The sequence below is a fragment of the Dromiciops gliroides genome, chromosome 2, assembly GCF_019393635.1.
Source record: "Dromiciops gliroides isolate mDroGli1 chromosome 2, mDroGli1.pri, whole genome shotgun sequence".
NCBI lineage: Eukaryota > Metazoa > Chordata > Mammalia > Microbiotheria > Microbiotheriidae > Dromiciops > Dromiciops gliroides.
In genome coordinates, this window is record NC_057862.1 from 37,733,649 (window position 1) to 37,751,133 (window position 17,485).

The 17,485-nt window shown below is 49.1% G+C and overlaps 1 protein-coding gene across 2 annotated transcripts in view; it reads right to left on the reverse strand.

The window, feature by feature from the left end:
* LDB3 (LIM domain binding 3) overlaps positions 1–17,485 on the reverse strand; it is a 117,203-nt gene that overhangs the window by 34,034 nt on the left and 65,684 nt on the right. Inside the window, exons 7-9 of one of the 2 annotated variants that reach the window (XM_043986713.1) lie at positions 15,378–15,547; positions 14,278–14,314; positions 9,210–10,177 (exon numbers count right to left, since the gene is read on the reverse strand). In XM_043986713.1, the coding sequence (XP_043842648.1) occupies positions 10,081–10,177; positions 14,278–14,314; positions 15,378–15,547 (304 nt within the window). In that variant the 3' untranslated portion in view covers positions 9,210–10,080. Of the gene's footprint in view, positions 1–9,209; positions 10,178–14,277; positions 14,315–15,377; positions 15,548–17,485 lie in introns of those variants that run through there. The other variant, XM_043986714.1, reaches the window with a different exon arrangement.

Consider the following 17,485-nt stretch of genomic DNA (forward strand, 5'->3'; position numbering starts at 1 on the left):
AGCCCTGGCTCTTGCCCCAAAGAAGTTGTGGACTCTGGAAAGGAACATGCTCTACTCCCTACCCCAGCAGGCAACAGGACAGGATGGAAGAGAGACTCTTAGACAGGTATCATGTCCCTCACCATGACCAACCTTTTGTTGCGGCAGCATTGCTGGCTGGGGCTTTTTGTGGGCCATAATGGCGATGATGGTTATGTAGCTATGGGTAATGCTGATGGTGGTGATGTGGTCAGTGGGGATGGGGATGGGGGGGACTGGACTTGTGGGTTCACCAGTTAAAGGGAATTTCCAGGAGAGGAAACTTCTACCAGTTCAGGTGGACACCTTCTCTATAACTTATAGTCTGAGCTCAGAGAGCACTGAAAAGTTGACTGACCTAAGGTCATACAACCAGGATATGTCAGAAGCTGGACTTGAACCCAAGTCTTTATGATTTCAAGGCCAGCTCTCTGGTCACTATGTCAAGCTGCCTCTTGGTTACATACTCGTCAACCTGATGTGACAGTGATTTAACTGATGGTAGAAGGCAGGCAGTAATGTTGATGTTAGGGTCAGTGATGACACAACTGTGGCTGGGGGTGGGGATGGGGAGGTCTTTCCCATTCACACTTAACTTGGCTTTAAAAATGTTGTGTCCAGACTGGAAGCTTTTAAATAGGAGCTCTCAGAAAGAGAGTGAGAGCTGAATATGTTTTCCGCACCTGGAGACCAAGGATCAACCAAAGAGATGAAGACAGACTGTTCAACATTGTGTGATAAAGGAAGAAGGAAGGTGAGGAAGACAACAACAACACAACACACCTAGAACCATTTAGCGCTGGAAGAGACCACAGAGGCCATCAAGTCCAAACCCCTCATTTTACAGATGAGGAAACTGAGACCCAGAGACATTAGGTGAGACATTAAGTGACTTGACCACAGTCACACAGGAGGTAGCAAGGCTGGGATTTGAACCCAGGTCCCTAACTCCAAATTCAGTGCCCATTCCACTACACCATTCCATGCATGACCAGAAGGACATTAAAGAAATAGAAACACACATCATGAAAAATGCACACAGCTGGAGGAGTCAGAAGCACAGTTTATTTTCAGGGTGGCCAATATATGTTCACAATCTCAAATCGAGGCAGAATGGCAAGCAGGGGGAATTGGGTGGGCAGCAGCAAGGGGCCAGTAGAGTACAAGAGGTGTGCCTGCCTGGGTGTCAAGTGCATGGAGATTTATGAAGGTTGCTGACTAAAGGGAAGGTTGAGGGAGGATCATGAAAGAAACAGAAAGGGAGGGGGAGAAAGAAAAGGAGGAGGAAGAGAGAGAGAGAGGGAGAGAGAGAGAGAGAGAGAGAGAGAGAGAGAGAGAGAGAGAGAGAGAATTTAAAAATAAAAACAAAAAAGAATAAATTAAAAAAGAAGAGAGAAATAAAAAACAAAAAACAAAAAAAAGAAAAAAGAGAGAGAAGAGGAGGGAAAGGGGAAAGGGAGAGAGAAAGGAAGAGAGAAAGGCAGAGAAAGAAGAGAGGGAGGGAAAAAGAAAAGAAGAGAGAGAAAAGAGAAATAAAAAATTAAAAACAAAAAAGAAGAAAAGAAAATAAAGAAGAGAGATAAAAAATAAAAAAATAAAGCAAGAGAAGAGGAGGGAAAAGTGAAAGAGAGAGAGAAAGGGAGAGAAAGAAAGGGAGAGAGAGAAAAGCAGAGAAAGAAGAAAGGGAGGGAAAAGAAGAGAAGAGAGCAGAGAGAGAAGAGGGAGGAAAAGGGAAAGGGAGAGAGTAGAGAGACAAAGGGGAGAGTGAGAGAGAGAGAGACAAAGAAAGGGAGAGAGAAAGGGGGCAAGAGAGAGAAAGAGAGAAGGAGGGGGAAAAAGAGGAGAGACAGAGACTGGGACTGGGATATGATAAGTGAGACCTAAGAACCAGGAAGGATGAAAAGGAAAGGACTTTTGGGGAGGGAGGAGTAAAGGGGGAGAGGGAGAAGGAATCTCTCCAGATGGAATAAGAAAGAAGAGAGACAATTTGAAGAGCAGGTAAGAGCTTTCCAGGTTTCCAGATGAGGAGAGGTATTAGAAGAGCCAAAGGAGATTAGAAAGGAGGGAGCCATAGGAGTGTCTGAGCCCAGCCGACGTTTAGGGTCCTGACCTCTTGGGGCCGTCCTGAGCCCTGACCAGATTGGCCTTCTTGACCCTGAGGGTCGGCAGAGGATGCCCTTCTAGGGAGTCTCTGTCCTTGTAGGTCCTTCCTGGCTCTGTCTATACTAATGTCAGTGTTATCACTTGGATTCCCAGCCAGGTCCCTACCACAGTGAGGGCCATGGAAGGCTCCTGGATCCAACATCTGGCTATGGCAGCTCAGGCGTGGGAGTAGAGTGAAGCATTCTCATTTCCTCTCCCCTCTCCTTACATCCTCTCTGAGAGAAAGTGAACCGTTCTAGCTTTGGAGGAGATGGGGAGCCTGCCGCGGGACCTCTTTAAGAGCTGGTCTTCCTCTCCACTGTGCTCCCTGTATTGTGCCCAGCCCTGAGCCTTCAGACTCACTGAACACAACATCTGATCAGAGTTCTCAAGCCTCACCTTCACTCCTACTTGGCCTGGCACAGGAAGGAACCTTGCAATGGCAGCTCCATGGAGCAATAGCCTGGTGAAGAGTGCAGGTCAAATGTCCAGGCGTGGATTGAGTCACAGGTCAGCCAGCCTCAAGCCTCCTGCCCTTTCAAATGTCCCAGGGCTTTACAAGCCTTCTGAATCCTCACTGAAACTTCCTACCAAAGCTCCCCTGGAGGGAATCTCCCCGACAACCAACTTCCCAAGAGTGTCTTAGGAAACTGCAAGCACTCAGGGCTGGTCCTTGGAGAAAGCCAAAATAAAAGGCAACTCAAAGCTAGTGAGCCTTGGCATGGGATGAGGTTAGAGAGTGGTGCGGCCAACACACGCCACACACACACCATCACACACACACACACACACACACACACACACACACACACACACACACACAGAGTCTTAGAGCAACCACTGATGGACACACATGGGATTGTTGTAGGGAATAGTTCACAGTTTCTCTGCCAAAGACACCATAGTTTAGAGTAATGCAGAGAGTGTTGCACATGGAGTCAGCAAGAACCAAGTTCAATTCCTACCTCAGCCTCTAACTAGTTGTGTGACCCTGAGCAAGGTGAACTCTGATCGCTATTATCACGCTTTTGGTCCCAGATGGCGCGGCAGCTCCTTGGTCAGGGGGTGGAGCAGAGGACCAAAGGAATCTGGGGTTTCCCTGGGCTATAAGGGAGCCACAGCCAGGCTTGAGGTTTCAAAAGGGCAGTGATGACAGCTGATAACTTTATAGTGCCCCAGGGGATACAAAGTCCTGGGCTCAAATAGAAATGTTGTGGAGAACTAAAAATATACTATGAAGACCAGGGTTATCCTGCCAAGGAGGAAAGGACAGAGACCCTCAGACCCCTCACTGAGCCTGTCACTGGATTCCTTGGCCTTTTTACCCTCTTTTGCTAAATCTCCACTTCAGTCAGACATCATTTCCTTTGGTGGCGCATTGGTAACTTAAACGGTAGACGAGGCTCCCTTTCCTTGCCAAAAGGGAGCCTAGAATCATGGGACTGTAGACCTAGAATTGGAAAAGACCTTAGAAGTCACAGAGTTCAACTTCTCATTTGAGAAATGAGGAAAGGCAGGCTCTTAAGTGAGCCTTGAGTGACATGCCCAAGGTTACACAGGAAGTAACTGATGTAGAATTTGCACCCAGATCCCTTGACTGCAAAGCTTATCTTTCCCAGGGTACCATGTGAGTAGTTCATAGAATATTGGAGCTGGAAGGGACCTTAGGGGGTAGCTACTTATTTAATAGATGGGGAAACTGAGGTCCAGCAAAGGGAAGTGACTCGGTCACGCCAGGGGTGGAATTGGGGCTAGAACCCAAGCTTCCTGGCTTCCATTTTTTCCACTGAGTCACCCGAGGGAGCTTTCCTTGGTGGCCTCCGTGACACAGCATTGAGCCAAAACCCCTGGGCCTCATAGTTTAGGGACCACTCTGACCGACCCTATCCTTGGATCACTCTCTCGACAGCTGGCTTGATGGGTCCTAGAAAGGAGATAGATGGGGTAGGGGTGCAGGGGAGGCATGGGAGGCGAAAGTGGCTACATTAACTAACCCAATGCCTGATGGAGCCAAACTCCCTCACCTTCTACCCCACTGGGGCCCTTCTATAGCACTGCAAGGGGAAAGGCAGAGTCCCCAAGGAACTCCCCCTGCCCCGCTCCCCGTTGTGTGGTACAGTCGTTTAGGCTTTGATGAAGGAGTCCAGTCTATCACAAGGATTTGTATTCATACACATGCTCCATATACTATCCCAGAATCACAGAATTTAGAATTGGGAGGGACCTTGGGGGCACCTGAATATATATAAGCCCAGGTTCATGTACTATTTTTTTTTTGGTGAGGCAATTGGGGTTAAGTGACTTGCCCAAGGTCACACAGCTAGTAAGTGTTAATTGTCTGAGGCCGGATTTGAACTCAGCTACTTCTGACTCCAGGGCCAGTTCTCTATCCACTGCACCACCTAGCTGCCTTGGTTCAAATACTATTAAACTCTCTCTCTCTCTCTCTCTCTCTCTCTCTCTCTCTCTCTCACACACACACACACACACACACACACACACACACACACACACACACCAGTCATGTATTCATGCAGGTGGGTACACAAACTTGCGCCTTGCCTGAGGGCACTAGGCTATTCCATTGGGCAGGGTTAGCTGAGCCCATCCATCCATGCTGGGCACCTCCTCTCTTAACCTGAGCTCTAGGCTACCTGCCAACAAGCAACCAGCAAGAACCAGCTCTCCTTCTCCTAGCTGCCAGGCTTCCCCCAGGGACCTTGCCAGCCAGCGGTGCCAGGCTAGGGTTACAGGGTGGGGGGAAGGGGTGGGGAGAGAAGGCTCAGCCTAGCTCTGAGAGGTTAGCAGGAAGCAGCAGGAGGAACTGGGAACTGCCTAAGCACTGGGAGGAACTCACTGCCCATGTCCATAAAAACGGAGCGTTAGGAGGGGTAGCAGTTGGAAAAGCAAGCTCAGGCAGCCTGGAACCAGGACCAAGCCCCTCCCCCACCTTCTTCCATAAAGCTTGTGTCCTCAGCTCCTCCCAGGGCCTGAGCCCTAAGGAAGATCCAGGAGTCCTATACAATGACCATCTTCACTTCTGGTGACATTCTTCTGAGATGCCCCATCCCCCTCCTGCCTGGTTCCAACCTTAGGGTGCTCTACATCAGACTCCTGCTAAGGGCGACCTCCCCGAGGATGTAAGAAATAAAACAAACCAAGACAGAGAAGTGGTCTGTTGTTCACCCACCACCCACCACTGACATTCAGACAAGGTAACCCCAAAGTTCCCTGGAAGGTCAATTTAAGATCTGCTAACTAGCAGAGGTGGGCACACTCTATGGGAGAGTGACACAGAGACAGAGAGAGAGAGACAGATAGAGACACAGAGAGAGAGAGAGAGAGATGGAGAGAGAGACAGAGAGAAACAGAGAGACAGACAGACAGAGACTGAGAGAGACAGAGAGAAACAGAAAAGACAGACAGACACAGACAGAGACAGACAGAGAGACAGATGGAGACAGAGAGAGGGAGAGACAGAAAGACAGAGACAGAAACAGAGACAGCGAGACAGAGATAGAGACAGAGAGAAAGAGAGAGATAGAGAGACAACGAGAGATAGAGAGACAGAGGAAGGAGGGGTAGAGAGACAGTCAGAGACAGAGAGACAGATAGAGACAGAGACAGAGCGAGACAGGCAAATGCCAGAGGGGCTACTTGGAGGTCTCCTAGAGCTCAGCCCCAGAGATGACCCCTCAAAGAACCTCGGTATGAAAGCCCCACAAAACCATCTAGCCCAACCTCACACCTAAGCAAGATTCCTCTCAATAATATCTTTGGCTAGGGAGCATCCATCCTCTGCCTGAAGACCCCCAATGAGGAGGAACTCACTATTGCTTATAAAGGTTCTAAAAAGCCACAGTTTCCTTTTTCCAGAATCCTCCAAAAACCCATCCCTGAGTCCAACAACCACTGCAGGAGGGACGAGGCTTGGTAAGTCACTTCCTAACTTGACGAAACCGTCGCCTTTTTTTTTTTTTTTTGGTTTGGTTTTTTTGTTTGTTTTGTGGGGCAATGAGGGTTAAGTGACTTGCCCAGGGTCACACAACCAGTGTCAAGTGTCTGAGGCTGGATTTGAACTCCCGAATCCAAGGCCAGTGCTTTATCCACTGCGCCACCTAGCTGCCCCTAACCGTCGCCTTTTTAGCAAAGTTGGTTCTTCCATCAAGTTGTCTCAGATCTGATTTAAGAGGAAACTTGGGACAAGGTTTAAGCCCCAAGTTCTTCTTGGCCCCACATCTCCCTCTATCCACCTACAGTCAAGAGAACCCTGAGCAAATGAACTTCCATTACTGACCCAGGGTGAAGCAAGGAGATGGCCTGCACTGGGCCCCTCCCAGGTCTGCCCTCAGACAGAGTCCCTTCCAGGCATCCACAGTACAAAAGCCAGGCTCAGAATTCACTATGGAACCACATGATCTCCTTAGAAGTTTTGTCATTTAGGGTGGGAAATGCAGATGGTCAATTTCTCTTTGGAGAGAGTTCAAGCTGGCACACCACCAGTAGGAACACCGTCCCCATCCCCCAAGATCCCATCTGGAATCTCTCTGCGGTCCTACCAGTAAGGGATATTTCTCACTCCCAAGAGATCCATCTGGGTTTCTACCAGTAGGAATACTCTCTCCATTCCTTGCTCATGGCATTCCTATAGTGTAGCAAGACTCCTTCCTGCCCCTATCTGAAATGTTCCCATCATCAAGAAAGAACAGCTCTTTCCCTGGGAAGGGGTGACAGCCCTGGGTCTCCAAGGATCTGAGATCTGGTTGAGGTTTGAGGAGGGAGGGAAAGGGAGGAGAGGGATGGCTGGGGCCCTGTGAGCACCCGGCCCCAACAGCTCCACACACAAGCATTAACATCTCGCTGAGACTGCTCCATGCTGTCAGTGCTGGTGGGGGGGGGGGGGCAGAGGGACAAGCCAGGGAGGGGAGAGGTGTTAGGGGTTCACACCATGGCAGGGAAGGGGAGCGCTGCCCTGTGCCACAGCCAGACAAGTCAATTTACCTGGAAGGGAGGCCTGGCTGCTGGGCGTGGCTTTTCCGGCTGCTGTTGCCTGGGCGGCATCTTCATTAAAGGCTTAATTAAGACTGGGGTGGGAGGAGATCCGGGGCTGGGGTTTTGTGTGGAGGGAGCGGGGAGGAGCCCTCACAGGACCGTAGCCTCCTCTCTAGCTATCCTCAAAGCCTTGCTGGCATCCGGCCCCATACACAGTGACTTCCCTCGCTATTCCATTACAAATCGATGAATCCTTGTCTTCTGAATTGAGTCTGAACTGCCTCGTCTAACCCTGTGTTATAGTCGGCCCTTTGGGGTTGGCTAATATTGTCCATCCGTATCTATCTTGTCTTGCTGAAGAGACTGTGGGCTCCTTGAGCACAGAGACCACATCTTTCTCTTCTCTTGATTTCAAGACAAGGCAGCCGGACTGGGAGCTCACTAGACAATCGATAGCCAATGGCCAGAGGGATCTCTCTGGGGCAGTCATTGGATGGGGTAGGGCAGCCACGATGAAGGACAGGGACTTCTGCTCCTCCTTTATACTAACCTATCTTCTTGCTGCCTCCAACCCCAATGGCCACCTTCCTTCCACAGGCTATGCTTAGCCAAGCGTATGTCATTTCTGCTCAGTAGAATGGAAGTTTCTTGAGGACAGGGACACTTTTCTTTTTTGTTGTTATATCCTTAGCACCTATCGATCAATCAATCAATCATTGAACAAGCATATATTAGCACAGTGCCCGGCACATAAAAAGAGCTTAATAAATACTTATTGAATTATTGGGCCTGACTGGTCTACACCCCGAATCCTTGCACTGCCTCAGCTCCTTCCCCTGGCATGTCTATTTCCTTTTCTCTTACTTTCCCAGGGTTGTACCTGAGGAGATGGGCTGGGGGGTTCAAGAGATGGAGAAAGAAGGGAATGTGGCCTACAATTCACTGAGCCAATCTCTGCTTGAGGTACAAGATGGGCTAACCCAGTGTCGAGGAAATGTCAGTGGAGTTGAGCCACCCAACAAGGGGGTGTCGAGGGTAGGGGAGAAGGGAAGGCAGCCACAGCTCCCACAATAACCATGACCTTCCTCATTCACTGGAAATTATATCCTGGGGGAAGGTTCCCCAATTGGGAGGGATGGGGTGGAATTACGCTCCTGCTCTCTATATACCCTAAAGTGTTCCTCAGGTTGGCTAAGCTGGCTGGTCATCCATTAGGCCTACATATGTATCCACCAAACCTCTTGACCGCTCATCATACCACTGACCCAGGAGAGTCACCCTGCCTATCACCCAGGGCATCGGGCTCTCTGGAAGCAAGAGGCGGGGCTAGAGCAGTGCTGAGGAAATGGACAGCAATCCCTGGACCACAAAAAGTCCCCTGGTCTCAGGGTACTGGAGATGCTTGCCATTGCCTCCCCATCACAAATAAAGGGAGCTTTCCCCCTCTCCCTATATCCCCCTGTTGGCTCCCATGCCCCCTGGCCACTAGGCATCATCGCTCTGAAAACATGGTGAGAGGGGCTTCAGGAGAGGCACGGCAGGGAGGGAGGGCAGCGTCTGATTGCAGTGTCTCTCTCCTTCAGGGCCCCTTTCTGCTCAGAAACCACTAAGGCTCAGCACCAGGCAGTCAAAGGTGGCTGGGTTAGACTCAATAGGCTTCCCCAGAGGCATGCACCCAATAGAACTGGTGGGTGGGGGAAGGAGTCTGTTCTATCTCTTCTGTAGTGGCTTTAGCCCCTGGACCAGTCTCTAAATGTTGGTTGACTGATGAATGGATCTCTCTGGAGTAACAGTTAAAGTCTTATGGAGGACAGCGTCAAAGTAGCTCAAAGTAGCGTCTCTTTCTCCTGGGCACTAATCCTGCTTGTGGCTACCACCAAAGCCCGAGGCAAGCCTAGGAGTTGATGGTATTGGACTAGACTGATTTGCACAGGTTAAAGCCTGTGGGTCTGGCCCCCTGTCATGGATGGGTCCAGCCAGCACTTTCGCCCTCTTCCAAGCCTCAATATTTCATTCCTTGTAGAACACAGGCACAACATGACTGGGGCATGGTTTGATTCATTTTAAATTCTTTTTATTTCAGAAGAAGCATGCTGGTATGTACAGAAAGGGGGGGAAACTATGGAGCTGGCCAAGCGAGCATGTTACAAAGAGAGGAGCATGTTTGTTGGAGGCTTGAAATGCCTATGTCTGAGACTTAACCACACATATGTTTGAGACTTACACCACGGCATGGGAACCCCCAGGACTAATGATCTCTGGCTGGGCTAACCTCTTGATTATTCAACTTCCACTAATGAAAGCGTCATCTTATCCCCACCTTCTCTGCTTCCCTGAGCATTTGGGATCCAGTGTTAGCTCCTTAGGCTCACTGGGGGTTGGCAAAGGGCTCAGAGCCTGGACCCTGAGCCAAAGCACTGATTCTGAGGGAAACACTCGACATGCACGGCTGCCAAGCCCACCAGGCTCAACTGAATTTGGGGAAGCTGGCCTTTCTCAAAAGCCAATTTTTTATAAGGAAACATGAGCACAAATTATTTCATTCATTTCCCCCCCCCCCCCCCCCGGTGCCTTAAAATAGCAAATCTAAGTTTCCCACCCTCTGAAGACTAAGGATACATTTAAGGGAAGGTAAAACAAACAGCAACCCCACGGCCAAGCAGAAATATTTGCAGGGGGAGAGGCAGCAAAATTGATTATAGTGAAGAGGTGATAAGGTAGGCAGTATATCCTCAGAAAGGAAGACTTTAGAATTTTGCTCCTTAATAAGAATATAATGTCTCCAACATCGACTGCTGAGTACAGCAGTTAAATCATTAGCATCTCAGTGGGTCTCCTAGAGTGTTACACACATCTCTTTATTGGGGGGAGGGGGGAAAGGGAAGGGAGATTCCAAGTTTTTTGTTGTTGTTGTTTTTGTTTATGTTTTTAGCTTTTCACATTAAGTATTTGGGCTGAGAGGCCATGATGCCAGTTGCGTAATTTGGCAAAACGTGGGCTGTTACGTTCCGTTTCAAACCTTTCCCTGTGGCATAGAGAGAGAGAGAGAGAGAGAGAGAGAGAGAGAGAGAGAGAGAGAGAGAGAGAGAAGGAGAGAGAAGGAGAGAGAGAGAGAGAGAGAGAGAGAGAGAGAGAGAGAGAGAGAGGGAGAGAGAGAGAGAGAGAGAAAGAGAGACAGGGAAGGTGAAAGGAAGGAGAGAGAGAAAGACAGAAATAGAGAAATAGAGAGGGGAGAGAGAGAGAGAGAGAGAGAGAGAGAGAGAGAGAGAGAGAGAGAGAGAGAGAGAGAGAGAGAGGAGGGAGAAAGAGAGGGGTTAGGGAAGATGTACGTCCACAACTCCCTTGTCATACAACTAGGGTGAGGGCAATTTGAGATTGGTTTCAAAAGCCACATGGGTTCCCACCTTTGAGATCCTGAGAGGCCCTGGGTTTCTTGTGTCTAAGCAAGGAGAGACTGCTATGTAACCAGGAGCCAATGAGGTGGCTAATACATTGGGATCACTTGCTGGGTCAAGCAGTATCTTAGGGCCACATACCTCCCCCTCCCCCCGGAGGATGCCTAGAACATCTAACACCTTGGAAAGTCATTCATTGATTCTGGACTGGAGACTTCTGTGATCATATCAGACCCATTTCATGGTAAACCTGAGTCCCATGATTGACTCTTGGATCTTGGCAGTGGGGAATGGGGTGATAGAGAATGGGAGTGGGGAGAAGATGGGAGGGAGAGCAAGACACATGCCATCCAAGCTCATTTACCTCACCATGTTTGGAGGGGAAGCTTGTATTCATCCATAGTCTCATCCCAGACTAGTTACTCAAATCCTCTAGGGGACAACTTAGGTAAGGCAGGGCTTCTGAGTTTTTGGTCTTGCCCTGACAGGGTTGGACAGATCTCAAGGTTCTCAGGGCCACCAAAAATGTGGACCTAGCAATGGAGCTAAAGATACCACTTCTATTTCTCTTCCCTGATTAAGTAGCCAGGAAGAAAAAATATCTCCCTGCCCTGTCTCCTCAAAGTCCCTGAAGCTGAGAGCTGCAGCAGTCAGAGAAGAATCTGGCCCAGCACTCTCTCTTCCAAGAGAAACATAACATCACCAGGCAGCTACCATTCCACCATCCCAGCTCCACCACACCTAGGGAGCCCAGCCCAGCCCAGGCCAGCTAGCCAGCTCTGCTGCCCCCTCCAGATCTCACTCAGCACCAGAGAAGGGACATGCTAAAGACAGTTAGGAAAGAATTAACGTAGGACTCAACTCACAAGACCAGAAGTTTAAGATTTGTGAGAATGAAAAGAGAGAAATAGGGAAGGAGGGAAGGGGCAGAAAAATAGCAGGATGACTCATCTGGGATTTTGGATCTGGTAGGGACCAAGAAGATCATTTCTACCAGCCTCCTCATTGTAAAACTGAAATCCAGACCAAGAGAAGTGAAATGACTTGCCCAAAGCCACTTAGCTAGTTAGTCAAGGGCCAAGATTCGAGTCCTATTCTCCCTAGGCCAGCACCCTTTCCCCTACAACTCACTGACTTTCCAACAGAAAAATACAGGAGTTAGGATGGAAGTAGGACGAGATTTCCTTTGGGAGAATTTTACCTGGTCCCCATAAGGAGCACCAAGGAGGTGTTGACCATCAGCAAGGTCACCCCTTAGTCTCTCTCCAATAGACAGGAGGAAACTCAACAAATGCAGGAAAGGGGATTAGATTACAATCCAGGTTGTTTTTAAAAACACATCACTGGAGGTAGAAGACCTATTACAGTACACCCCAGCAAAGAGAGGTGCTTCTTCTTAGTGCTATAAGGTACCTTAAAGCTCACCTGGTTAGGATAATTTAATGCTTTGAGATGCTTTCAAAGGCAGCCTAATTTTAGAATTGAGGCCCAGAGATGTTAGGTTACTTGTCCAAGGTCACACAGGTGGCAAGTAGCCGATCCAGGCTTCAAATTCGGGTCAGAGTAGTATAGATATAGAACCAGAAGGGCCCTCAGAGGCCCTTTGTTTTACAAGTGAGGAAACTGAGGCCCAGGGATCACTTAAACCCACCGGGGGTAAATAGCAGGGCCAAGATTCAGCCCGGGTCTCCAGGCTCAGCTGGAGCGCTCTTTCCGTCTCTTGGAATGGCCTCATATCATGAATGGAGCCTTGAGGCCTTCAGGGAGCCCTATGTTGTGATACAACTTAACCCAAATGTCTCATTTCTCCATAACCAGACAACAGGGGGATGTTTGGAGAGTGCAAATGACATTTCAGGGTTCAAGGAGGGACCAGGTCTTTCCTGTGTTCTAGACGCCCAAAGAGAGCACAAGGGTTAGAGCGCAGGTGTCACATACCCAGGCTGCATGGGGCCCACCCCACTTCTGAGTGTGGCTCCAACCACATTGCAGTGTACTTCCTATCTGACACTAACATGGTGATGTACTAACAAAAAAAAAAGAAATATGCCAACATGTATGCTTTCCTAAGGTGGTATTTGACCTGCAGGGATCTGGAATGGGTGGTTTAGTAGCCCCTGTTCTTAGATTTTACATGATTGGCCTAGAGGACAGCCTGGTGTCCCCCAGTTGGCCAGTCAGCCAGGGTCTGGATGCCTTTTGCACTCATGGGGGACACGAGTTGTCTCTCAGGTGTAAGCTCCATCATTACCGGGGTCCTTTGACTGGATGGCAGAGTGGGTACTGGGAGGCAATATTGGCAATATTCAGGGAGGGAACACCACCCCCAGTAGCAAAGGTTCTATCTTAAAGAAAGGAGAGCCTCAGGACTGTGAAAATTCAGGTTCAAGAGAAATCTCCCGTAAGTGATAGATCAGTCTGTGTCAGCTAATCCAAGCCCAGCACAGGAGAACCTAGGATCCTAGATCATGAACTGGGAAGGACCACAGTGCCAACCTAATGCCATCCTCCCATTTTGCAGAAGACATAACTAAGGACCCAAGAGGAGAGATGATTGCCAACATAATGGGGATGAAAAACAAATCTATCCACTTAAGTGGAAGTAATCACGCATTTAGATGGCTGAGCCCTATCACCTGTGTGAGCCTCAGTTTCCCTAATTTGTAAAATGAAGCAGCTAGATTAAATGCCTTTCCAAGGTCCCTTCTAGCTCTAAATATTTGACCCTCAAGTCTCTCAGATCCTCAAAGAAGAACCAATTTCTGCTAGAAGTGGGGGAGGGGTTTGGGGACGTGAGGTTCTCCTGACTGGTATGCTGACTTCCCTCATCAGAGCAGTGCCTGGGGGCCACTGGGAACAGGAAGATGGCCCTGTGCAGTGACTAAAATATCCTATTTTCTGAGCTGTTCAACTGTGGGGCTAGTTAAGAGTGCCTGGCTCCCAATAACACAGGAGCCAACCCTGGGGCTGGGGGAGACATCCTTCTAGACTATACCCAGAGCCTCGAAGGCTGCCCCTTACTACCCACAGGGCTCCCTCTTAGGAGAGACCTGACTACTCCAATAGCCACCAATGGGAGCCAAATAGCTCTCAGAGACCTCGGGGGAGACATAGAATTATAATCTCAGACCTGGGCTGAAATCAGCTAGGTTTAGAACTGTCTGCTCTCCTTTTTGCCGCTAGGAATATTGTCAAAGCTCCGGTGGGTGTGATCACTTTGCTAGAGAAAATGGATGGAATAGCCCTGGGATCTGAGAGATTCAAGGTCTCCCCCACCCACCCTAGGTAGGAAACAGACAGGTTCTTGTCCCTTCTTCTTGCACAAACCTATGAGCTTGATTAAGTCACTTGGATGTGCAAAAATAGATTCTCTGAAGCAAGTCTCTTTCCCTAACCCACTGCTCACTCCGTGAGCACCCCATGGCTTACATCATCTCCTGAGGCCCAGGGGGCTTCCCCCCAGCTACAGTGGGCTTCCCCTTCCCTCTTCCCAGCCCAGGCTTGGGGACACCTCTTTACCAGAATCACTAGATCCACTGTCACTTGCCAAGGTCAGAATTGGTGTGAGAGGATAGGAATGAGGGGGTTAGGGAAAGAAAACTTCAGGTTTTTAGTTTTGGGGTAAATGAGTTAGGTCTCTTCCAAGTGAGCTGGTTTTAAAGGAGCTTCTGTGATTGAGCATTAGGAGGTGAGTATCAGGAATGAGGAGGTGACAGAGTCTGCTTCCTACCTTGATCTCCTCAGGGCCTCTTCATCGGGATCTTGCACTAGAAGGGGGGAAATCATTGTTAGAGAGGCAACCACTGGGAACAAAGTTGGCATGTTAAGCATCATACTCTCCAAACCCAGATGAGTTCTACACAGCCTGCCTTGGGCTCTCTACCTGGACAGAATGGGTTGGATTAGGTGATCTCTGAGGTCCCTTCTAGATCTATCACTGGGGGACAGGGAAGGATTTATGAAGCATTCATTAAGTGTCACCTGGCACTGTGCCAAGGGCTTTACAGACACATTTGATCTAGGATATTCTACCCAATATGATCTCATTTTATTCTAGAACATTCTATATGGGTAAAATGGGTTAATCCACCTGAGAGTTGAGCATTGAGGGTAACACCTGATTACAGGGTGTCAAAGATCCAGTGTTCTAATTGGGGGAGGAAGGTGACTAATTAAAGGTTGTTAAGAGTCCTCAGGCCTGGAGTTAGGGATAGATCTGGGGCTTTTAGCACTTAGCTAGGAGGCAGCCACAGAACTCAACACTGGGGTCAGTACCATTGGTCATAGCTTTGGACATAATCATGACCAAGAAGGGGAATGAGAAGCTCAAGCTTGATTTGTCTGTGTCAAGTGAAGGGAATCCAAATTCAGGACCAAGCAGGGATTTTCCTTAGAAGAAACTCAGCCTGGGAACAAGTCTCTTCTTGCTTTGTCGCACTGGTGAGGCCGGGTGAAGAGCTCAGAAGGCTGCCTATTCTCTTCATCTAACCTCCCTAATTGCCCTCTAGGAGGACAAGCTAGGAGCAACGGGCCTGGGCCAGTCGGTATTTGCAAGACTGCATTCTGAGCAGGGAGAATTGCTGGCTAGCAGCTCAGCGTGGTAACAATGCCTTTTAGTGCCAAACTCCAAGCACCTACCCACCCCATTTTTTGCATAGTGGAAAGAATGGCAGACCCCAAATCTGAGTACCTGGATTCAAATGTCACCTTTGCTGCTTATTCCTGGTGTGATCCTCAGCAAATGAATAAACCTTGCTGGGCCTTGGTTACCTGGCCTGGCTGAGCTCTGAGACCCCTTCTGGTGCTACATTTCAGACACGAGACACTTACTGTATTCCGTGCCCGTCATCTGAGCCAGGATGCGGAAGGATCGAGACTGCAGGTTGGAGGAGCGGCGCGCCCACTCGTCCACTTCATCTTCAGGCTTGTTCTGGTTTTTAATCACAGCCTGATACACGGGGGAAGCACTGTCTACTGCAAGATCTTTAACGGGGATGTTACTGTAATGTAGAAAGAGGTCGTTGGAAAAGGATGCCAGCGTGGGGTGGGCATGAGGGACCAGTTGGAGCTATGTCCAACATCTGACCCTGGCTCACCCCCTTCACTTTTTTTCTTAAAAGGAGGAAAGAATTCCAACACCACCCCCCCCCCCAAATGCGACCAAGGGAAAAATGGATTATTTTGTGAAGAAGTTTTACAAAGTGATTGACACGCAGGGAAAAGGCAACACTCCGGAGGGTCTGGGTCATTGGTGCTCAGTCCTGCTCACCCTTCTGAATTTTTTCTCCCATTCAGCCATTGGGGGGGGGGGCGGCAAAAATAAAGGGCTCTCAGTCCATGCAAGAGCCAACACCATGTGGTCATTGGGAGCCGATCAGATCAGACTGGAAGGCTAAACTGTCACGGGCTGCAGCGGAGAGAATGGGAGTTCTGGGGGGTTGCTCAGCTCAGTCCTGGGAGCAATGCCCCTGGGAGAAGAAGGAAGGCTATTTTTCACATCAGTTAGACCTCCCTACCTCTGAAATATCCTTGGAAGCCTGGATGCCAAGTCTCACTTTATCAGAACAAGCCAGGTGGGGGAACCCTAACGCAGTGAGACTAAGACTACATTCTCCTTTATCCAGTAGCATTTGACACTGATCCTTACCTATCACTGTCCTTTCAAGGGCAGCCTTGCCTAAGAAAGGTCTGATGGTGACTTGTGTCCCTGCCTGACACTAGTGACCCTGCACCCCAAGGTCAAGCCTAGAAAAAGAGAGGGTGTGGTTAGAGCAAGAATCACGTGGATGAACTGGGTTCTCCTCTTTCTCATTGCAAGGAGGTCAGGAATCTCCCCTTTGAGAGAAGCTTCTAATCCAGAGCTGAGAGAGCAATACAATGCAAGTAATAGCTCCAGAGTTGGGGGACAGGGGTTCAAATCCTGTCTGACATTTACTATATGTGTGACTGTGAACAAATTGCTTAACTTCGCTGAGCCTCAGTTTTCCTAAATGTAAAATGAAGAGGTTAGATGAAATGGTTTCTGTGGTTCCCTTCTTTTCTTGATTTATGAGTCTGTGATGGTCAGCTTTCCTTAACCCTGTCTCTCTTGGGCAGTGGTACTCCACGGCTCATTGGAGGGATGGGATTATGGAGAGGCTTGGTGACATATCCTCTGGGCTTTAGTAGGGGCCGGGTTTGAGTCTGATCAGTATGCTGACTTCTTGGGCTTAGGGTGTTTTGCAAATTCTCCAGCCTCATGAGCTGGGCAGGGCCAGAAGCTTTGAAGCAGCTCCAGACTGGCTTATTGCCTTTGCTCAGCCAGACTGCTGGTATTGCCAATCTGTATTCAAGCCAAAGATTCTACATTTTGCTCCCTGGCATCCCCCTGGGTACCTATGATTAGCCTTAAGCAGTTGGTCCTACTTGACTGAGTGTGCGGAGTATGGCACCAATGGCCATTGAGGGGACTAGGCCATAATGTGAGTGAGTGTCTGTCATATTGGAAAAGAGTAAAGAGTCCTTTGAATCCGCAACATTGTCAGCTTCTACTCAAACAAAAAGCCAGGCCCAGGCCCTGGCATGAACAACACACATCCGGAAGTCTCTCAGACTCCTGGTGTGAACTGTCACAGTGTGAACTGGTTTCTTCACTATGATGGAGGAACAGGAGTTACCCATGAGCCTTGGCTTTCAAGCTGGGTCTCCAGGGGCCAGGTCTAGTTAAATACACTGAAGAGCAGTGTCTCCAACATCCATCTGAGGAAAGGAAAGCTCATCCCCAAACTGGGATATGCCTGCCCTGCTCTGGGTTTTCTGCTGGGTTTCTTACTGGCATCTGAACATGCCTTATGTTCCTGCTGGCTCTGAGTGTGGCTGGCATGTAGTGATGCTTGTTATGTTTGGGGCCAGTTGGAAGCCAAACAAAGAAGAAAGAAAAGTAGATTCTGTCTGACATG